Source organism: Heliangelus exortis, chromosome 7 (genome assembly GCF_036169615.1).
Source record: "Heliangelus exortis chromosome 7, bHelExo1.hap1, whole genome shotgun sequence".
NCBI classification, from domain to species: domain Eukaryota; kingdom Metazoa; phylum Chordata; class Aves; order Apodiformes; family Trochilidae; genus Heliangelus; species Heliangelus exortis.
This window is the reverse complement of record NC_092428.1, coordinates 2,331,044-2,354,162: the sequence shown is the minus strand read 5'-3', so window position 1 is coordinate 2,354,162 and position 23,119 is coordinate 2,331,044. Positions and strand designations below refer to the sequence as shown.

The window sequence follows — 23,119 nt, the reverse complement described above, 5'->3', positions numbered from 1 at the left end:
CTGCCCTGGGTTCGCAGCCCGCCCCGCCCAGGCAAAATCCCGCAGCCCCCAGCGCAGGGCAGGGCTCGACGGCCCCTGACAGGAATCCTGTCAGGAGTGACCCCAAGGTGGCCGTGGGGCAGACGGGTGGGGTGAGGCACAGACACACACCCCCCCCCTCCAAGTGTCACCCCACACGCTGGGGGTGAGCCCAGACACCCTCGAACTGCTCCCATCTGGGGCATCCCGTCAGCTGCCCCGCCAAAAGGTGCGGGGTGAAACGCCCGGGGATGAGGGGGAAAGCCCTGGATGTATGAGGGGGGTATGAGGGGAAAAAGCCCGGGAAGTGTGAGGGGAAAAGCCCCGGATGTATGAGGGGGGTATGAGGGGAAAAGCCTGGGGGATATGAGGGGGAAAAGCCCGGGAGGTATGAGGAGTATGAGAGGGAAAGCCCGGCAGGTATGAGGGAAAAAGCTTGGGAGGTATGAGGGAAATATGAGAGGGAAAGCCCGGGAGGTATGAGGGAAAAAGCCCGGGAAGTATGAGGGGGAAAAGCCCAGGAGGTAGGAGGGGGAAAGCCCCAGATGTATGAGGGGGGTATGAGGTGTTATACCCCGGGGGGGGGGTATGAGGGGGAAAGCCTGTGAGGTATGAGGAGGAAAGCTCGGGGGATTTGAGGCAGAAAGCCTGGGAGGTATGAGGGGGAAAAGCCCAGGAGGGTGTTGAGGGGGAAAGCCTGGGGGCTGTGAGGGGGAAAGCCTGTGAGGTATGAGGGGAAAAGCCCGGGTGGTATGGGGTGTACCCCTCAGCCACCCCACCGCTATTCCCAACCTTACAAATCCCAGTCCTGCCCCCCAGCACTGCCAGGGCCCGGGTTACCCCTAATAAGGATGAGCAGCAGCCATCTCGCTGCACCCCGCCGCCATTAACCTCCTCACCTCAGCCGCCTCACCTCAGCCTCCCGCGGCTGCCACCCGCCTGCCCGCCACTTGCCTCCCTCAGGCTGGGCCAAAGAGGGCTGGGGATCCTGGTTTATAATTAACACTATCAAAAATAGACTTTGAATAAGCTGAAGGCAGAGAGGCTAAAAAAAAAAAAAAAAAATAATAAAACACCGTGCAAGCCAAGCATTAGGAAGGACCCAAGTGGCACTACCAGTCCGACAAAGGTAATCCAAGACACCGCAGCACCGGAGCTTCCACTACCAGGCAAGTACTTTTAAGCTTGTTTACAAACCAACCCCTGTGAACTCAAATACATGCACCAAGCAGCATGAATTTAACCACAGCCAGCTCCACAAGCAGCAAGACAACTGCAGGGCTAGGCCAGATTATAGTCTCTGCTGTTTAATATTGGTGAAATTCTAGTTTGCTTTCCAGCTGGATTCCCAGGCTGAAGAGCTCTCACTGAGCAAGATGCTTAAATTTAAGGGGGTGGTGGTTTTCTTTTTTTGTTTTAATACTTGTTCAACTTGTATTTAAATTTCTCACAGATCTGTCTTTAAGGTAATAGCCATGAAACACTGTTTCTGGGTTTCCTTCTTCACAGCTGATGTTCACAAGAGTCACTCTTGGGAAGGGAAAAACTAGCCAGTGAGTTACACTAGAGAAAATGTGAAACAGACTATGAATAAAATGCTATGTGGTTCAAAAACAAAACCTGTGGGGGGGAGGGAATAGAAAAAGAAAAAAAAAGTTTGAAAGGGGATAGGGGGATTTCTTTTTTGCTCTTTTTTTTTTTTAAGTTTTAATACTAACTCTTTATAGTTTGGGGCTTCAACAGATTGTTTATAATTAGGATAGCATTTTCAGACAGAAACGGGAATTTTTAATATCAGCAGCCTTCCCCAGAACATTTTTATTGAGGAAATATGTTTGTGTGGATGTGGAAGCCATCGAGATGCTTGGAGTAGAAGGGCAAAGAAAGAGAAGACTGGGTTCAATTAATTCCTGCTAAATACCTACCAGCAGACTTGCTGTCTATATGGGGAGCTGGAGACAGAATTGTACCAGGGTAAAAAGAATACTGTGCCTATTTTTAGTACTGCCTTCAACACTGTAGGAATTCAAAGGAAAACTCCAACTCAGCACACAGTCTTCTCATCATCTGCTTCTGTCAAGATTAAATCGGGGCTGAAAGCATTCCCTTCCCTATCAAATCCCTGCTAGGAAGGATCTGTTCCTTTCTGCAAGTAGGGAACTGCCACAGTACAAAGCCCTCCAGAGCTCATATGGCCTGGGCTCTGGGAGTTCTCACCTAGTGTCACCTCTTCCCTCTTGATAGTCAGAGGAAGGTGGTGGGAGGAAAGAGCCTCACAAGTCTCAGTGCTGGAGCAGGAAAGACCAAAGATGTTCCACTTGCTCTGCATCCCTACTGCCCATACTGTTCCCAGCCCTTCTCTTTACACCACGTGCTCTGGGGCACTTGGTAACAAAAGGGCAGCAGAGCTCCAGCACATTCCCAGAGCCAGGGAGCAGAAAAGGGAAGAGGAATGAGGTCCTGGGCACGTAGTCATGGTCACTCATCATGAGTGAGAGCTGAGATGAGGTCCTTACCCTACAGGTACCCTCTTGCCACTGCAGGGCCATCCATCTCTGGGAAAGAGGGGCCTCCATTAGGGGTGTGAGGCACCCGTTTTTCAGCCAAAATTGCAGCTGATAGTAAGAGTAGACCTTGGAAAAGGTATTAGCATAAACCTGACCACCACTCTGAAATAAGTCAGGCTCCTGGAGTTCCTTAGCCCTACTCTTCTTTCAGCATCATGGTGCCTCAGATCTTTCCTTCTCATCTTCCAGTTTCTCTTTAATAAAAGCTGCTCTTTTATTCTTCACAAAGCACTTCCTACTGTACTCTCTCAGTGCTCCTCTTTTGTAATTCTGTTATCAAGCTGCCTGCTAGGTGGGGAGCAGAAGGTGCAGGGCTTGGTGCTGCCTTTGAGGTACAGGTAATTATTATGTGCATCTGTTATTGTGGTTGCTGCCTCAACAGGTGGAAAACATGCTGTTCTCAGATAGATTTGCAGCACTCTCTTCTCCTGCCTTGTCTTTTCTCTAAAGTCAGTCGTGTGGTGTTCCTAAAATAATAAACACAGCCTCACTGCTGCCACAAAAACCCTTGGTAAATATATTTTTATGGGAATGAAATATTAAAGGATTTGAACAGTTATTCACTGAAAGCAAAATATGAGCAGTGAGGTTGGGTAAAGATTCAAAGGCTGGTTTGCTTCCTTTCCCTGGGGCACATCAAGGCTGTACTGTTTGCACTTTAGAGATGGATAGTGGGGAATTACTTAACCCAAAATGATGGAAACAATTCAGACTATAATAATATAGCATGAGAGTTTCTCACATTACATCTATTCCCCATACTGCTGGCTAAATTCTGCCTTCAGATTCACGTGCACAACTCTCATTGGATTCTGGAGGAAGTGTATTTGAAGCCAAAATGCATTTCATTGTCTTTCTCAAGCCTCTCTATGGTTTAGTTGCTAAATCCTCAGCTCAAGGACTGGGGACAAAACTTGTCTAAACATTTCCCAGTGTCTGTCCCTGTGAGATTCCCATCTGTTGCGTTTTACTTTGAATTTCATCTTCCCACTTTCCTAAAAACACAAAGCAGAAACACACATTTCCTCTGCCCTGGAGTGCAGGAATCACCAAATTTCCCAGCAGGTTCTCTCACACCATATGATGGATCCAAGTTTGTCTGAAAATGCTACAAGCCCGTTGTGGAGTAGAGAGGGAGGAGGCCAGAAAAGCGGGCCAAGTTTCTGAGTGTTATGAACACCCTCCCGTCCCCCAAAGGGACTCCATATCCTGTTTCCTCTCTCCCAAAAGTTTCACCTGGCTTTGGGTTTCATTAAGAGAAATACACATTGCTTGAGTCCAGGCTTTAAGTCTTTGGTTTGTGCTTCCTGCTGACACTGCAGAGACTACAAGAGCCACAAAAGCTGAGTCTGACCTGGGGGGCTCCAAATTTACTGCAATAGCAAAGCAAATTAAGTGGAGAGCACGTCAAGCAGGTTGGGAGATTGTTGTTGACCAACAAATCTTCATTAGTCCCTGCACCAAGCTGTGCTGCACCTCCAGTGACAGTGATTATTGTAACTCCATCTGTTTCAACTATTTCTCCACCAGGCTCAAAAGAAGTTCAAACTTTCTTTTGGCCTAATTGCAAATAAACCACAATATTAATCCACCTTGCCCCTGCATGCACCCAGTCTGGAAGTGTTGGTGCATGATTCGAGCAGGCCAAATTCCCCCCTGTTCACTACCAGTTATTTACTGCCCTGGATTTTGCTAGCTCTTTTATTTACTGCCAGTGTCTCACAGAGGCTTTGTTCACTGTTTCATGGTGACTTTCTGGATTACTGGTTTGCATTACCGGAGATACCGTCTGAGATCAGTTCCTGGCACTGCTCTCCAGACGTTTCAGCTCAAGAGCCACGAGCATGAACCCCAAGAGTTAGTACGACTCACACATCCCCCCCAGCAATGCCTGTACTCAGTGTAACAGCAGCTTTCACAGGATTAGAGCAAAGCCCTTTTCTGAGATGCACGACTGGAGGGAGGCAACCACAGTGGGAGCCTCTGACAGCCTTCCCTGCAGCTCCACCAGTCTCCCAGTTGAAGCCAAACTTAGGTTTGAGGAAGAAGTTCAAGGGCAAGCAAAGGGAATCTAACAGCACTTCTGAGAGTCACTGAGCTTTAGCATCTGCAATGTACATGTGGAGCAGGATCTTCTACCACAAAGGGTCCTTACCCTGAGGTGAGGCAAGAAACAGCTACTAGGTATTTCTTTACTAAATATATAGTAAGAAGCAAAAGATAATCACAAATACAGCCTGAGGGAGTTGGTTGAGAATCACCACACTTATGGTAGCCAAACTATGTGTTGGCCATGGAGACTGGCCATACCCCGTGCCATGTTCTCCTCAGATAACACTTAAAAACCATGGATGGGACTCAACCTTTTCTTTATCAAAGAGAAGCCAAGGATTATTTGGATTTATGCAGGCTGCTACTGGTTCCCACCACCTGGGGACTGCAAAGCAACCTCCCCTTCACAAAGCTGTAGGCAAGACTAACACAGTGCAGTCAGAGCAGCTCCTTCTAATTGGACCTGGATTATTTTTTTGCTAGTTGCTAATCGGTTTCTATCCTCTAGAAGCACATGTGCTCTGTTCTTTTTTGTACCAGGTGATCTATGACATTAGGAGGCACACAGTTTTAACTGCTAGTTTGTTTTGGAAATATGGTAAGAGTTAACCTAAAGGACAAATTATTAGAAATACCTGTAATCCCAAGAGCTAAAATAACTGCTGGGAAATTCTAGAGCTCAAATCAGCTATGCTACAGAATATGGTGAGTTCCTATTTTATTTTTTTTTGCCCTTCAGCAGACATAGTAGTGAGATTTTACAATGAGAAGAAAGCAATTTGCTTAGCTGACTTGGGATTTCATCACCTTCCATTGCATCTCTTACACTACACACACATCAGCAAGCAACTCTCAACTCTGTTCAGTCTCAGTCTGACCTCTGTAGTAACTTGATTTATTGTTTGAAGTTCTCAAATAGTATATTACGTTATACCCCAAAGGTCCTGATTAGAACTAGCCAGTATTTTCATGATTTATGGGGGCATCTGGGACTGCATGGGCAGCATACGTGTTGTGTCACTGCTATAGGAGCAGTCTGTATCGATCACACCAGCGTGTGCTCCAAGACAAGAGTGTGTCAAATTCTGAGAAGCTTTAGTTCACAAACCAGATTTGACAGGTGGCCAAGCTTGCACTAGGACTGACTGTAGTTCTCATGGTGGGAATAAACCAAAACAGCTGGATTGCTTCTAGCAATTGCATTAGGAGAGGATTTCCATTACTTTCTCTTGTTCTATTTCTATCTTGCAGTGCTTAAGGAGGTGTTTATCCTTCCCAGTTCTGTAGCCAGAGAGCTGGGTAACAGAAGCTTGCTATCAGCCTTGTGGTTTATCTTTCTGCCAGAAGATACTGGTGAGAAATACAGGCTACTGGAACCAGCCTTCCAAACCTCTTGAGTCCTGACATAGTTATCACATTGCTAGAAAGTCTCAGGTCAGAGAGACTGGGATGAGAGAAAGAAAGGTGAAGACACAATCAGAAAGACAAAGCCATAATATCACTGCATTTAATAAGGTGTTGTGCTATTTTTTTTTTTTAGGGTGTCTTTAAAGAATGACTTTGCAAGCACTGAAAGAAGGGTGTCAGGAGCACAGCACAATGATACAGGCTTTGTGTGTCCTTGGTTTGATTCTGCATGTTCTGAAGTCTATTTTGAGCACCAAAGCATTCCTAGGAAACCTTATTCCCCAGCATGGAAGTCCAAACTTGACCACGACTTTCACCTCATAACATAAGCTGCCTTTGACTCAGCAGAGGTGGGCACAGCTTTTGACCCAAATTAAACCCAGGGGTTACTCTTGACACCCAGGTTCATCTGTCACTACTAGCGTTTGGCAGCACTCTGCCTCTGAACTGCCTCCCAGCTCAGACTTGTGGGGAGGTGTAGAAAAATCAGCCAACTTAACTTGGCCACCTCCACCTGTGCGGTGGGTACAGCAGTGTCTCTCACAGGCTTACTGTGATAACAACCAGAAAATGCATTTCAGAGATCAAGAAACACAAAGGAACAGCAGCTGCCTACCTCCTGCTGCTTCCCATCTTCCTTTCCAGCAGGTTACTCCACCCTCCTGCTATGCCAGTGCTGGGAGACGTGGCTGCTGCCTCCTGTAAAGTGGGTGGCAGAGAGATATTTTCATGGTGCTGGTAGAGACCACAGGACAAGAACAAAGAGCAGTGAAGCTGTCAGAACCCGAAAAAAAAAAAAAAAAAAAAAAAAAAAAAAGCCAATATATTGTTTTTAAGATAGAACAACATACCAGAGCTAGTCACAGGGGAGGAGGGCTTTGCCTCTGTGTCATCATTTCGGTTAAGCCCTCGGGGCAGAAACCATTCGTTTGCAATGTGATTCTTTGTATTCTAAAGCCTGAGGTTTCCAGTGCCAGGCTGAAGGACACTGGTATATGAATTAATTGTTACAAGCAGCCTCATTCACCTTCAGATGTGGCCTGCTAAACTCTGGTGGGGACACGGGACACTGACCTAAGGGACTGCATTAAAACTGGGGTTCTGGTCAGAACAAATAAGTGTTGGAGGCAATACAGATAACTGAAATGGAACAACCTTTGTGCACAGTCTTCAAGTGGGAGTATAAGGATAGCAAGAGTGTCTCATGAATGCAGCACATCCAAGAGCTCCAGTACTCTAGATGGGGATTTCTGTTTTCTCTAGAGGGAGGACAAAATATCAGTGCTGACTGGAGGAAAAAGTTACAGACAGTCAGAACTGATCACCACTCCAGTCTGATGGTTGAAATCCATTGCAGAAGACAGTAGCAATGATGTTTTGATCTAGGAGGCCTGGTGTGGCAGGGAGCACAGGGGACTTGGAAATAGGAGCACACTGCTTCAGTGACAAGTAGCATGGAGATGTGGTAGATGCATTGTGGGACCATTGTCCTGGGGTCATGTGCAGTGTGTCTGATTAGCAGATCAGGTTAGGCTAATGGGTGTAAGGATGCAGTTGGCAGCTGAGAGGACAGGAGAACCAAGGAGCTCCAGAGGGCCCAGTTTTGGAGCTGAACTTTTCTACTCCCAGCCAAAAGTTCTGCATCTTTGCTGGGACTAGGCCTGGAGGGGAACCATGTTTCCTTTGCTTGCTTGCCAAGAGCCAAGTTCAGGTCCTTAGAGCTCTACAGCGAGCTCTTGCTCCAGCTGATGACTTCATGAACACCTAAGCATGGGGAGGAACACAGCTCCCTGCAGAGCTTTAAATGTTTGTGTTTCCCTGCATATGCCAATGACATCATTGCCACCTGAGGGCCTGAACTCTGCTTTTGGCAGGTTAAAGCCTTTCAGGTCACCTTACATTGGGGTGCTTGCTCTCGATGCATATTTATATAACAACTGCTGGATGGCTGTAATTAAATGACTGTAAAGTACCACCTACAACTGCACTAGTAATAAATTCTTAATAGCTGATGCTATAACAAGTGGTTACCAAAAATATATATTGTTAACATGCAGATTGTTAACAGTGTCTGTGCCTGTTTAGTGCACAGCTTTAAATAGTTACAATGCACGCTATTAAAATGGTGTGTAAAATTTGGAACTAGTAAATAAAAGGTCCAATTCAGCAACAAAATGTAACCAAGCTTCAGTGGTGAAGAAGCCACTGAAAAGCTTGAAGTGGATGAGCTATCTCCTCTCATCTCTGCAGTCCTGGTGGTGCTATCAGCCATGGTTTCTGTAAAGCAAACTCCATGTGACCACCTCTGCCTAATGTCTGTTCTGATTCAGAAACATGGTAAAGATCCCATTTACATTACAAAAAATGCAAGCCCTTGGTTTTGCATTCCATGAGGAATGGATGGGCAAGGGTAAATCCATTTAGCTGCCCATATTTTTCACTTGTCTTTTTCCCAGTCAAAGCCAAAGCGTGGGCAATATCTCTACAGAGATGACTTTCTGGGGCTAAAGAATAAAATAAACATATATGCAAGACCCGGAAAAATTAGCAAAAATCAGCAGGTGGCCAGGGTTTGCACATTTGATGCAATATTGTTGCAGACGAAAGGATGGCTGCTTCTCTGGAGCCACTGCCAGGAACCACACACGTGGTTGGGGTAACTACAAGTGTACTAACCAGCTGATGACAAGAGAATATTTTACACTAAAGTTACAGACAAAGTCAGGGCCACCCTGTCTCGGGGCCTGCATGCTGATGTACATCCTCAGACAGTCCAGATCATCAGGTCTGAGCCCTGCTGACTGGCCCACAGACTTGCTATGCAAAAAAATTAGACATTTTTGAGGCTTCTGAGGCCTGGCAACCCATAATGTCAGTGGAAGCTGTGGTAGATTCAGTATATTTGAGAACCAGGATGGGCTGATTAATTTCTTCCTTACATTTGAGTAGTGCTTTGCATCAGAAATGTTGCTGCTAAGCTCCCTACATGTCCCACAGAGGAAAGTTCTACTTGGAGAGAGGGGAGGTGTCACCATCTGTCTCCACCTAGCACAGAAAATTGGGCAACAGCATAAAACTGAGGGGGAAAAAAAGCCCAATCAGGTGTTTTCCTTTTCCAATTTAGTCTGCTCCTCAACACAGGCTCTGAGTGGTCTGTTGAGAGCAAGTCCACCTCAAGACTGGATTTTGCCAAGTCACACCTAGTGGGAGCCTTACCCTAAATGTATAGCTGGGTTGAAGGTGGGGGTCTGGAAGCCTCTACTATATTTGGATGTGCTGTTCAGATTACATCCTCCAGCTGCTGGAGAGATTTTCTTACAAACAGTTGGCAACTCGAATACCTCATGCCTCCCTGGAAACTGCCTCAATCTCAGCTTTCAAGTCCAGCCAGCCCTACCTCAGTCATCGCTGCGTTTGATTCATACCCTCTCTGTCCCACAGAGCTCCTCACAATTGATAAATTATGGCTCCAGAGAGACTATCGGGTTAAACACCAAGGAAGAAAGAATGATGACAGTAATACTTGTCATTTGTGTGGAGATGGAGCAACACAAAACCCTCTCTCTCAACCATATGTTATCTTGGAGCAATCCTTCCAAGGGATAGGCTCTCTGAGAAACCTTTATGGCTTTCAAATACATGAAAGGCATGAACTTGACATGACCTACTTTGGCCAAGCCCTGGGCTTCAGCTTGGTCTTTTACCACCACAAATCAGTCTATTTAAAGTGCAGTCAGTCTCTCTTCACCGAGATGACAAGGTTACAGCACACACCAGCTTAAGAAAAAACAGGATGTAGAGCACTTTGTTCTAAGAATTTAAAAATTCAGAAATATTCTTCCTAAAGACAGAGGAAAATTGCTACACTTGACCCCCACACAAAAGCCAATACAGCACCTGGGATGATGAAAACACTCACTACATCACTTGGCACTGGAAAACACAAGGAAAAGCAGAGGCTGTAAAGGCTTTTTACTAAATATCTGACACAAGAACTGTTTTATCCCCCTGACTTTCCTCTGCAACACACCGTGGGGTTCTGTGTCCCCCATCTCAGCCTTCACACTCTCCTATCAGCTTGATTTCATAGCAATGTAACACCAACATGTCAAATTACACTGACTTTTGAGTTTGTTCTTAGTTAATTACATTCTACAGTGCTGGATAAAAGGTGGCACATGTTTCCAAGGAGGCTTGTCTCTAAAAGCTTCTCCTCAGCACAGCACTGATTATCTTAAAGTTGTAGTCACTGAATTAACTTAAAAATCCACCAAAGCATCCTCAGTTTGTGCAGTCACTGGGATTACTCCCTGGGACCTCTCCCAGGACCACTTTCCTTTCTTTCTGGGAACTTACAGTAAGTAACAACTCAATAAGTTCCTGTCCACATACAATTGAACAATCAACTTGAACACTACTCATGGCCCAACTGCAGCCAAGGTGGCTACAGATAAAAGCATGGAGTGGTGACACATATGGCTGGTGTCATACACCAGGTCACTCCAGACCATCAGAATGACCTTCTGCTCTCTGATTGCAGTTCTCCTGCTAGTCATAATTAAGGAAATTCTATTACACAGCTCAGATACAATTACAGTTGTAGTTCAAGCCAATTCAAAATTAATTTAAATGTAATGGTAAAATTTCTCCTACAAGACTGAATAATTACTGCAATACAACTCCAGCAGGGCAAAGATCAGGAATGTTTCATATGAATATCATTCAGAAACTGGCACTTTAAAATTGTACTGTTCATTCACACAACACACATCACAGGAACAGATCCACTACAAAAAAGTGAGTATAGGGGAATTGAGCTGAGAATCATTAAAAACATATTTTTAAATGAAGAACAACCACATTATTATATATCATCATTTTCCTTTCACACTAGTTTGTTTTAATCTATTCATGCTCTTATAAAGCATCAGACAAAAATTTAATCATAGCATTGTTTTTTTTAACTATGTGCATTTCAGTAAATGACACTTGCATGTATAAATTTAGTGAGTTAAAATGTTCAACTGACGTTAGAATTGAGCAGTCATTTATTCAGAAAAAAATTGCCTTGTTTTCCTGTCTGTAAATTTTCTTTGTGAAGCTATTATTTTTATTCAGTGCATTCATTATTCAGAATATTAGTTGAATAGTCCTACGGAGACTTCTCTGCTTTTGAATCATTCACAGCCTGTTAGTTCCAATTATTTCACATTTGAAATTTGAACCCCAGTCCTTCCTTTTTATTGGGCATTGAGTCTACATGAACCGATGCTTTTTGCCAGTTGAAAATATGTGACCAGAATGCAGATGGAGTAAGTTTTGTGCACAGTGTTAACAGTTCATGTCTGTTTCAACAGGAGCAAATTCCTTAGCTACAGCACGAGATCAACATGAGCACAAGCTGAAAGTTAAAGAATCATTGAGGTTGGAAAGGCCCCCTATGGTCAAGTCCAACTGTCAGTCATCTTAGATATTATCTTAGGATAATTCTGAAGTTACTTAAGGATAATTCTGAAGGAGCACATCCATCTTATAAAGACCATTGTTCCACAACTTTGGAAATCCACCTAAGACACAGCACCTTCTTCTGCCAAGCCAGTGCCATTATGGTCCCTTCTAGAAAGGCAACTTAAAAAAAAAAAAAAATTCTGAAGGAGCACATTTCCTAAGGTGTGCTGAACTTCAGTTACCCACCCAGCTGTCACAGTTATGGACTTGGAAATCACAGTTCCTAAAAGGGGTGGGTGAGGTAGTTGCTGCTAGGCAATATGAAACAAAGTATTCATACAGTGAAGAGGGCAAAAGGAAGGGCTAACAGGCAGTACTAAATAAGAAATAAAACCAAACCAGTTGAAAGCAACTTTATAGGGAGCAAGAAGTGCCCTAGAGTAGTCATTAGCCACACTGCAAGGAATGAGATGCATTTAAAAAAAAAAAAAAAAAAAAAAAAAAAGGAACATTTGCTACAGGTATTATGAGGTGGGAAGGACTGGAGGAGGCTGTTATTCTTGAAAGTATTTAATGAGCTGGCAGATGGCCCTGTGGTCAGGACACAGGAAATGCAGGTCCTATTTCTGCTGCACATCTCTTGCATGGGAGTCTGGTGTCTGAGAGCACCATTAGGAGCTGGGCAGATCTGGCCCAGTGGGCACTGGGATGGCCAGTGTCAAAGAAGCCATCAATATTGATGGGAGATACCCATTCCAGTATGGGAATTCCTCCATGCCTCCTCTTGCATAAAGCCATCTAAAAATGGGCAAGAACATCTGCTTTTGTTTTCACAGTAAAAGCTGACACTGGAGGAGATACACACATTTGGGAGGGGAGCACATTCCACAGTGGAACTCTTTGTAATACAAACAATAAAACACCATCCTGGAAATATCATCACTGGGTGAAAACTTACTGTATTCAAGAGGACAAAGCTGGCTGTGAAGGTGGCAGAAGGTGATGCAGTGTAGTAACAGAGGGCCCCTCTTGGCAGCTGGGCAGCAAATCACCAGAAGTGCATGGCAGAGGGGTGGCTTTTAGTCAATGTTATAAAGGTGCAAAGAGATCCCAAAGCAGGGTAGTCTTCACACTCTCTGTGCATTCAAAACCAAATATTTTTAAATAATATTAGGCCAAAATGTGAACTTCAGGCTAGTGAAAGAATCTTGATGGGAAACCAGAAAAACCTTTCACCATGGTTAGTGTTTGGAAAGAAACTGTCACTGAAGGAGCTTGAACAATAATACAACTTATTTGAAAAAGACAAAGATGTGCAGCAGAAAGATGGAAGATTTCAGGCTTGCTCTCATGGGCTATTCCACCCCAAACCATCCCTCTAATCATCCACACAAAAGACATTGGATAGGCAGTGCCAGATCAAGACTTTGGCTCACTGAATACAACTTCACCCATGTCCTAGACAGATGCTTGTGCCAGACTTCCTAATATCTTTGTAGTGCAGAGTCTCAACTAATTTTTAGACCATCAAAAATATGTATATTATAAATATTTGCTTAAAGCACAACTCTGGTAAAAATAGATTTTCTATTCCCTTCTTAAAAAAAAAAAAAAAAAAAATGCTCCCACCAGTTCCAATCTGTAGCTAATACAAGGAACCACTGTTTCAAAAGAAACATACCACATGGGAACAGAGTAATTCCAGAGATAAACTGATGCCTAAAAAAGTGTTTCTCCTTGCAACTGCAGTACTTGCTTCCAAATTAGAAATGGGACAGATCTTGGAAGGGGGAATGGAAGAGAGGAATGCAAATGAAACATCCTGTTAAAACAAATATATTAATACTCATATGAGCTGGAATCACCATAACTTTCTCATAAAGACTTTTTTTTTTTTTTTTCCCCCTACCATGGACATCTGTCATGAGAAAAAGTATGGCTGATAAGTACCACTGGAAAGCACCAAAATACTCCTTAAACAGTTTTCTCTGTTGAAACTGACACTTAAGAGCTCACTAGTGAGTTTGATTTTGCAAACCAATTCTATTCATGCTCATTTGTTGAGCAAATTCTAAAAGACATATCAGATAAAGTATAAAATAAGAAAGTCTTGGTTATAAATAAGAAAGACATGGTTAGAGCTCAGCATACCAAATGAGTAACCCACTGAGTAGCTACACTCACAGAGTACATTTTCTCTAGCCTTACCTTTTTCCATTCAACAGCAGAACTCTCTTGTTGGTGTATCCAGGACTGCACTGCTTCACTGTGTAATAATGGTGTCTGGAATTCTAGTAGTTTGAACTTTCTCACTTCCTAGAATAACAAAGCTATAGTCAACTATTTAACATACCTAGAAAGAAAGGTTGAGTAGTCAGGTCAAAATAAGCTTATTGAGGCCCCGAGCCTGGTAGTTTGCAAAAGTTTTCACTACCAATTTTCTGTATTAATGTAAAATTTATTTTAGAAGCACTGGTTTTGAAATCATTGTCTGAACCACAAAGTGGGACTGTCTGAGCCACTGGACTGCCATAGTTTAGACTTCAACAGTATTCCCACCTTCAATCACAGCCTTTGCTGTGATAAGCATATAAACACACACCAAAAAGCCAATACCTGCCCCAAAATGCTTACTGCTGCAGCCACAAGCTTTGTGAGGGGGTGAGGGAGGGTGAGAGAAAGGAGAAGGCAAGCTCAGAAATACCTCTGCTTGGTGGTGAATGTCTGCCCTCCCCTTTTCAGGATGTCCTGGGACTCCTTGTGCAGCAGGGACTTGCTGCGCCCCGAGATCAGAAGTGGCCCCAGCCTGGGACCTGGCAGCCAAGGGAGCGCTGGGACACCCTCCCTGGAGGAGCTGCGGCGCCTGCTCTGGACAAGGATCCCCCCCCCCATGGGGCACGTGGATGAAGTCTGGCCAAACCTCTACATTGGAGACCTGTAAGAGAGAGGGAAGGGTTGAGGGTGTTTACTTTTCCCTCCAAATGTTCTGCTCTTTATTTACAAATGAGAGACAGGCAGTGATCTGGGGAGCCCTCACAGTAAATCTAAGGCTGAACGGTGCAGAGGGTGCTGTAAGCACAGAAAAGGCATCACAAGTGTCTGAAAAGAATACTGCCCCTTCTAGATTTTTCCTCCTGCAAGAGCCTGGTGGGGACAGGGTGTTGGTACTGCAGGCAGTCGTGCCAGAGCTGGGTAAAATGGGAGCAACCTCATCTTCTCACATTGCCAGATGGCATCAGTCCCCTGAGCTGATGGATGCTCAGAAGAGGTGACTTGGTGAGCAAGCAAATCAGAAAAATCTTGGCTTGTGCAGAGATAACACCACCACCACCTTTTTATTTTTTGTCACTTGAGAAGAACCACCTAAACTTTGATATTTGAGAGAAAAAAAAAAAAAAGCAGGAAATGTAAAAGTCAGTTTCTTAACGAATCGCTTCTGTCTTGAAGCATTTTGATGGCCACTTTAGACCTGCTCAACCCATCAGAAAACAGCTACTACATCTTCACATGGTTTTAACTGCATCAGCTGCACAGGGTAATGCAGCAGGTGAATACAACTTGACTCACTGTCCCTTTTCCAGGTACATTGCTCGTGACAAGGCACAGCTGAGCCGAATGGGAATCTCCCACGTGGTGAATGCTGCTGCTGGGAGATTCCGCATTGACACGGGCACCAAGTTCTACCAGGACCTCCCAGTGGAGTACTATGGAGTAGAAGCAGAGGACAACCCAAACTTTGACCTCAGCGTTTACTTCTACCCAGTTGCTAGATACATAAGAGCAGCACTGAATTCCCCAAGAGGTAAGTGGACCTTCTGTACATGTTGCATATCTTCTGCATAGAAGGCAAGTAGGAAAAGTTACCAAACAGTATTTAGCATAAATCATCCACTTGCAGCTGTGGGTACAGAGAGATAGGAAGATAACCCACAAAATCCTGCTCTCACTAAACACGTGCCACTAAACACCAGTGCAGTGCCAGAGGTCTGGGCCAGTGGGGGATCTTGCCTGTGAAGGACAAACCTTCACAAAATCAAGTCTCTACCATGCCACAAAACTGTACAGATGCCCACTCCAAACTGAGCAAGTTATTAAGAGAACAGCCAGACACTCAGCCAGCTGTTTCACTTGCATCATGTTGAGTTTCCATATCAATCAAGGTCCTAAAACACTAACTACCCAGCTTCATCACATGCAGGTAGTAGATTGGAGCCACCTCTTGACAAGCTAGGAAAGGGAGACACAGAAACTGCAAATAACATACCTGGGGTAGTCTCAGCATTGTTTGGAGAGCCTGATCCACCCTGTTAGAAAATATTTACCTTTATGCAACTGAGGGCTGCATTTGGATTTCAAACTCACAAGCATATTTGGGTATTTTGGATCTGCCCCCATTTCTATTACAGAATTTGCTATTGAAGTCAGTGCTGGTGCTGCTCCAGAGAAAGGCTGAGATCCAAAAATCTTTTAATGAGTGTGTTCAAAACCAAAAGAAGTTCCAAACCAAGTGACAAAAAATAGGTAACAACAGATGAATTGTGGTGGTCACAGAAGCAAACAAAACCAGTGCTCTGCAAGGTGCATGCCCAAATACTGAATGTCATGAATGCAGAACAAGTTAAGGCTCAAGGCAAACACAATGAACTCATCTTGTCTAGGGTGCTTATTTATCTCTACTCCCATGCTTTTCAATATTGCTTTACTGAACTCCATATGGAAGCAGGGTCTGGGAATGGAGACAAGGTGAAATTCAATCATATACAGTCCAGCTGCTGCTGACATTCATCATTTTAAGGAAAGTGCAACAGTTTAGAAAATATATAAACAAGATGTTCTGGAAGAATAATTTCCTGAGGTACAGAAATTTAGCAGCTAAATACCCATGACCTATGCAGGGATGAGACAGGGAGGGGATTGTTGCTCACATCATTTAGAAGAGGAAAAAAACCCCAGCATTTATTATAAGCAGTCATGCTGAACAAAAAATTATACCAGGCGACAAGAGGCCTGTTCATATTAAATTCAGGATGTAATGATGTACTTCTGTCTGATTGAGAAGTCTGCTGTTTAACTATTACAAGCAAATTCAACATTTATTTTTTTTTAATGGAATTAAGTTATACTTTTTTCACCTAGGAAAGCCAAAGGTAAGACTCTATGAGGTACAAACATATTTAAAACAATTAATGAAATACTCACTAGAATTAAGTAAGGACTGTTACTCCCAAAATGCTTTAAGAAAAATTGTGATGCTTTCAGCACCAGAAGTTCAGAAAACAGGGTGGAGAGATTTATTCCAGATAATAACATTCCACACAATCTGCCCCTTTCTCTGCAAGGAAAAACATGGTGTCAGGGAAATTCTGGCCTTCTCCCTCGAGCTCCTGCTCAAGGGGCAACACCTTGAATATCAGTCTTTCCCCTTTGCAATTTGTATTTTTCTAGAGTGCAGCTAAACCCCAGTGTAAATCAGCAGGGTTTGGTAAAGTCCAGCACAAGAGGGAGGGAAAGAGTACTTGAGAGAACAGATGAAACTATGCTATGAAAACCATTAAATTAACATCATGCAGACAGAAAGATTCCCAAATAGGACGATTCTCCTTCTAGCAACCTCCAGACATGTTTAAAGCAGGCAAGTTAAAATTAACCATTAACTTCCTGAAATGACAGACCATCTCTGAGGCATTTCCCTTCTTCCCCTTCACTGGAGCAAAGCTAGGCTCCCTTCTCCTACCTTCTTGCCTGGTGGTGGTTATGAAAGAAGCTCAACTAGGAGGAAAATGTCCCCTCTCTTGACTCTGCTATAGGTGCATTACATACATCAGTCTGACCTCCCACTTCCAGCCCTTACCTGTTCCAGGAGGCATGGGAAGAAGGGACACACCACCATTTGAAGCTCTCTGTAGGCTTCTTGCTGCTTTCAGCTGTGGCAAGAAACACTTGATTAATCACTAAATAGACAATTGATTCTGCACCTGGCTACAGGATGGTGGCTAAAACATAACAGGAGATGAGAAAACCACAGTGGAGGGGGAAGAAGCCCTGGGACCCACTAGCCAAGCTGAGCTCTCCTCCTGGTGAGCAACATAATTTTGCTGGATGCAATGGAGGTAGGACAGCTGGGGTGTTCATTCTGGGTGACAGCTCTGGAGCCTGGTCTTAAGACAAATTGAATCCATCCTGCAAGAAAAGCAGAGGCTAGTTCAGGACATTCAGCTCATGTTAATGATGAGTAGCAAAAGGACAATAAGACATTATGTGTTTTAATTACTGATTTGTTCAACAAGATTGAATTTCCCAACTTGAATTTGTCCAACAAAGTCGGATGTGTAAACTTTATCCCTAGTGCAAACCCTTTGATGTCAGGAGAGTTACAGCAGGCATGAGCTAGATACAATATCCATAATCCATTGTTACAATCCAAGTGTCATTGTTCTGCACAAATCCCAGCCAGATGACAGTCATTGTCTGCTTCTGCAAAAAGTAGCTTGTGATGTGCGGTGCAACATTTCAAATAAGGATTGCAAGATTTAATAATCATGCCAGAAGCTAAGTGCCCCCACTTCTCCTCAGTTAATCCCATTATTCCTAAGAGATCCTGTTACACGCTCAAAGAGAAGGTTGCAACACGGGGCCCTAATGTTGGATCCTTTCCACTTCTCTTTACACTGCATATTGAAACAAAGGAAGGAAGAGAAGGGAGAGCTGGAGGTGCCTGCTGGTGGCATGGGTTCTGTGGGACAAAAGAGCTGGTGACAACCTCCCAGTCATCCCTCCTGGTGCAGACATGCTTGGGGCACTGGTCAAATGTTGCTGGTGGGTTCAGTGTCACTTAACCCATTTACAGCTCTAGAGAGAGGAGGGCTGGAGCCTGTAAACAGGACCAAATCACAACACAGCTTTTGTTTCCTGACTGAAGTTTTAACATTCAATTTGTTTCCTACCAATAATCACACAGCAAATTCAAATCTGCTTTCATTAGAGCAATTTTATGTTAAGGAAATCATTTCACATGACTGATTAAGCTGCAACAAACAGGTGTTTCATTGTCAGTGTACCAGAGTTTATAGAAAACCTCTGTGTGTGGGGAAACAAAGGCTAAAAAAGTGGAATAGATACTGCACATGTGAAAGAGAGAGAGCACCTGCAGCTTCATGGGAATGAAGTCTATTAGAGAGCCATACAGAACAAGTCCAATGTCAATAGCTGGGGCTTCTCCAGGTTTTTGCTGAGACACCTTCTAAAACTGGTTGCTGATCTAGGACTCTCTTGAAGTGCAGATAAGCCAGGAAAGCAGGGAAGAAAATTCAGTGTTTTCTTACTTGCCACCTCCTCCTCTCAGGCACTGAGTTAGATATGAAATGGTGGAGAGCCAGTCTGTACAAGCAAGAGCCTGGAATTTGGTCTGATTTCTGTGCTCCCAACAAAAACACATCAGGCAATATTTAATAGCAAACTACTGAAGCATGGATTTTCCAAAGGCCTTTCAGACTTGGCCCTTAATTGCAGTATTTTCCAAAGACAAATCGTGCTCACAAATCCTTTACAGTCCTCTGAAAAATCTCAGACCTGGGCGAGTTGGGTCTGAAGTGCCTCCTCTGGGGAAGGTAATACAGCATACACACCCCACAGGGTTCACATGAAGGCTAACAGTTCTGCAGCACATTGAAAAATAAGCATTACCTTTTATAGCAGGGGTGCATAAAATTTCTCCATATTCCTATAAAAAGTAGGACTTGACTTCCATGGATCCCCATAGAGCTAATGGAATTGACAGACAGGTGTCATTTAACTTGAATAATGGCAATTTCTGTGAATCTTTATCTGAACAGGAAAAGAAACAAAAAAAAACCAAAACAAACAAACAAACAAAAAAAAACCCAAAAAACAAAACAAAACAAAAAAAACAAAAAACCCACAAAACCAAATAGAAACCACTTGATTTTCTAATTCTGCAAAACTAATGTTATGTTGGAAAAACCTCTTCCTTTCTTTCTACCCCCAAAGGTTTGGATGCCCCATCTAAATCTGCTGTCACCAGAGCTGTTTTCACTGCTTCCTTGGAGACTATATTTGTCCCTTTATTTCTTCTGAAGCCAAGTCTATCTTTAGGGCTGGGCTCAGATTTCTCATGCCAGGATAATCAAAGGTGGCTGTGTCACACACATCGTGGAATTCAACACTTCTCTCACCCTGCTGGCCAGAGCAGGTTTTTACAACACATGCTGGTGCTCGCCAAGCATGTGGCTATGCCATCAGCATTAGTCAGAACTGGAATGGTTGCTAAATAAATACTCTGTCACAAACAAAATGGGATTTAAGATTAGCTGGGCACAAAGTACCCAGAATTAACACCTAGGGAGATGGAGGCAATCAGGCTGAGGTTTGGGGTTGGATCTAGTCTCATCATCCAACAAGGATATTTTTGTCTTGCTCCCTGGAAATGGAGAATTAAGATGCTTTAAGCACAAACAAAACAAGGAACTTGTCCCCCAAAAGCTGTCTGTTCTCTTTACCATCCTTTACATTTTACAGCAAAGCAGCACCTGAGATACTTTATTCCATCTCCAGAGGTAAAAAAGCAGCATGGGATTGGTTTTACTGATTTCCATCTTTTTTCTGTGTATAAGTCGTGTTGTTGCTAAATTGCATTTTCTACAGCTGTACAATTAGTAAACCAGAGACACAAAATGTGACAGCCTACAAAATTTAAAATGTAAAGGCATGAGGGAACGACAGTGACTAGAGATATACAAGGCAGGCTACAGAAGTCTGAAAACCTAAATAAGCTGGTGCAAATGGCATATACAACCAGGAGCTGTTCTAAATGGCAACACCCATCTTCTCACACACTTCCAGCAAGGTGTAGGCAGCAGTCAGCACCCTCAGAAAGCATTACAGCCCTAAGCAAAGAAGAAAAAAGATCCCATGGAAAACCAGGAGCATTCTTGTAACAGCAGCAAGCACTCCTGAGCACTGCACATTTGAACCCCCAAGTTTCCAGGCCCTTTGTCAGTAAACAACCTTTCAAGGCTGCTCCCCAGAGCATGGTCTTTGAGCATGAAGGCTTGAAGCAAGAACATCACTCCCAAAACTACACATGAGAAAGCAGGGACACCCTGGATGGGAGGCTGGGCAGGAGGGCTAAGAGCTAAGCTGAAGACAGCTAATTCCAAAAAAGCAGTTGTGGATCCTAGGATACAATGATGGATTTTCTGTCCCCAGCCATTACAAACCTACTTGCTTCAGCCCCAGCATCACTTCCATCTCTGCTCCAGCACGATAAGCCCCATCATTTTGGCTTCTTGGCATGATTGCACCTCTCTCTCCCTTTTTCCAGGCAAAGTCCTAGTTCACTGTGCCATGGGGATCAGTCGCTCTGCAACTCTTGTCCTGGCTTTCTTAATGATCTGTGAAGAGATGTCCCTCGCTGATGCCATTCAGACTGTGCGCTCACACAGAGGGATCTGCCCCAACTCTGGCTTCCTCAAGCAGCTTCAGGACTTGGACCTCCAGTTGGGAAGGGGGAAAAGAGAAGCCTGTTAGTGCCAAGGGGACGTGTGTCCTGGCACCAGACTGCTCAGTACCTGCCCTGAGAAACTCCTTGGGAAACGGCTGAGCAAGCCGGTTGGAATTTCATATTTTTTGGATAAGCCCACTAATTGGAAAGCAAATGAAATAAAGGATTCAAACTGGCAGGTTTTGCCCACCTGGGCCTGTTTGTTTAACTGCCTGTTGGGCAGGGCATGGGGAGCAGTTGGGTTTTTGTGCAGAACTGAAAGGCAGCACAGTCAACTTGGAAAAAAAGGCTTTTTACTTGCTCATAATTGCATTTATATGGCAAGAGGGAAAATGGCTAAACTAGTAAAAGAAAAAGAAAGCATGAGGTTTTCAAGCAAATCTTTAACATTTCACATCCAGCTGGCACAGAACAGGACTTCAGGTTTTGCAAGCTGACACTCTCCTTTAGTCTGACATGGTGACACCAGTCAGGATCCAAGCCACAGAGGCTCTTGGTGGGACCTTCACAAGCTTCAAATCTATGGTTAATGCTGAGAACCTAAAAAGACCACTAAATGCTCAGGAGCAGACAGTGGGAGTTCCCAGCCAGACACTGCACCCTGGGGCATGGCTATCGACAGCCTCCCTGCTGGTGGGAGGGCAGGAAGGTGTCCCCTGGCACGCAGAAAGCAAAGGGGCACACTCAGGGCATGCTGCTTTCTGGTGCACTGCAGTGCAGCAGCAGTGCCAGCCAGAAACCTCCTCCCTCTTGGCTTGAAACCCCCACAATGCTCCAAATCGCATTCCCCAAATTTCCCTGTTTTAACAGAAAGCCAAAGCCCAGTGTCATCGTGTCAGAGCAAAAATGAGCAATGCCTCTAACAAATCCAAAGCAGCAGCTCTGCATTTCGATTACTCTTTTACGCCCAATTGGCCACATTTAATCTCGTGAAGAACTCAAAGCAGATCTTTGCTTCAGTGCAATTACAGCCACATACAGAACATTGGCAAATGCAAACAATATAGAATTTCCACTTGACGGCAGATTAATTTGGTGTGATGTTTTCCCTTGAGAGGTCTTAAAGGCTTGCAGTTCTGAAAGTAACCCTGCAGTTTGTATTTATAGCACTATGGATGTTGAATAGAAAGAGAGAAGCATGCACTCATTCTGAACTGGAGTTTCTTTTGCCTCCACACAGTAAAAAAAAAAAAAAAATTAACTGAGCATAGCACACTTCCACTTATGCATTTCTCATAATGCAGTACTGAAATGTGATTTCCCCGCAGAGCCCATAGAGAAATTCAGGTGGTGTTTCCACTTTTAAAAACATAGCAAGGAAAACACAGAGATGGGTCTTCCCTCCAGAAAGGGTACCATCCTTTGAGACTGGAGTAAGTGGCCGGGGGGGAAATCACAGCTAATGATGGAAAAATCAGTGAAATTACAGCTTTCACAGGCCTCTTACTGGCTGCCACAGCAAGGAGATTCGATTTCAGTGAGCGTGGCAGCTGAAGCACTCCTGACACTTGGGTCTCCTTCACCTCGCTCTGTCTGGGGACCCTTTTTGATTGCAGACCATGCTGAGTAGACTTTTGAGAGTAGACTTTTCAGCTGCCTTACTAACCACTCCCTCCAAGTCCCTCTAACTTAGCCTGCACCAAGCCAGGGCTGAATTTAAAGTCCACAACTTTCCAGAGTGACTGAGCCTAAATTTACCCCAGCTGAGGCCTTTTGGCCACTGTGGGGCTGTTTCAGCTGGCCAAGGGCAGCCACAGATTCCCATGCCACGTGTGACCAGCAGCTGGGAGCAGTAAGTCAGGCTGGAGCTGCAGCCCACTAGGAAAGCCAGGACACTGGCACAATAGGACTGCTGGCTGGATGTCCCTGGTACAGGTGTGTAGTGGAATCTTCCTCTTGAACCTGGGAAACAACCAACCCATGAAGGGAAAAGTGGTCACAAATACACACCCCCCAAAGACAATAAAGTTGCTGTTCAACCCTAGGATGAAAAAAAAAAAAAAAAATAAATTCCCTTTTGAGAAGAACCAGATCTGGTTCCAATGCATTTCATTGCCTTGAAGTTTAGACAGCAGGAGGCAGGTCCCCCCAACTACTTCTCATTCCT

The 23,119-nt window shown here is 44.2% G+C and overlaps 2 protein-coding genes and 1 long non-coding RNA gene across 5 annotated transcripts in view; 2 read left to right on the top strand and 1 right to left on the bottom strand.

Annotated features, from left to right (window-relative positions):
• Positions 1-664: 664 nt before the first annotated feature.
• DUSP13B (dual specificity phosphatase 13B) lies at positions 665-21,190 on the top strand. The gene is made up of 4 exons (XM_071748247.1): positions 665-1,187; positions 14,235-14,429; positions 15,074-15,294; positions 20,833-21,190. Exons 2-4 carry the CDS (start codon positions 14,236-14,238, stop codon positions 21,036-21,038), a joined length of 621 nt encoding a protein of 206 aa, XP_071604348.1. The 5' UTR covers positions 665-1,187; position 14,235; the 3' UTR covers positions 21,039-21,190.
• On the bottom strand, positions 6,673-13,825 carry LOC139798122 (uncharacterized). Its single transcript, XR_011726737.1, has 3 exons — positions 13,701-13,825; positions 12,451-12,628; positions 6,673-6,743 (listed from the first exon to the last, which is right to left on the bottom strand). It is a non-coding gene; the product is annotated as an uncharacterized lncRNA (long non-coding RNA).
• The window catches only part of DUSP29 (dual specificity phosphatase 29), a 41,727-nt gene continuing 33,786 nt past the window's right edge, over positions 15,179-23,119 (top strand). For all 3 annotated transcript variants that reach the window (XM_071748246.1, XM_071748245.1, XM_071748244.1), the window contains exon 1: positions 15,179-15,294. The gene's annotated coding sequence lies outside the window, so the exon portion shown is untranslated. The remainder of the gene's footprint in view (positions 15,295-23,119) is intronic.

Coding starts and splice junctions, on each gene's coding strand:
- DUSP13B (XM_071748247.1), top strand. CDS start 14,236: ATGTCCTGGGACTCCTTGTGCAGCAGGGACTTGCTGCGCCCCGAGATC. Junction 14,430..15,073: donor AACCTCTACATTGGAGACCT/GTAAGAGAGAGG, acceptor TCCCTTTTCCAG/GTACATTGCTCGTGACAAGG. Junction 15,295..20,832: donor AGCACTGAATTCCCCAAGAG/GTAAGTGGACCT, acceptor CCCTTTTTCCAG/GCAAAGTCCTAGTTCACTGT.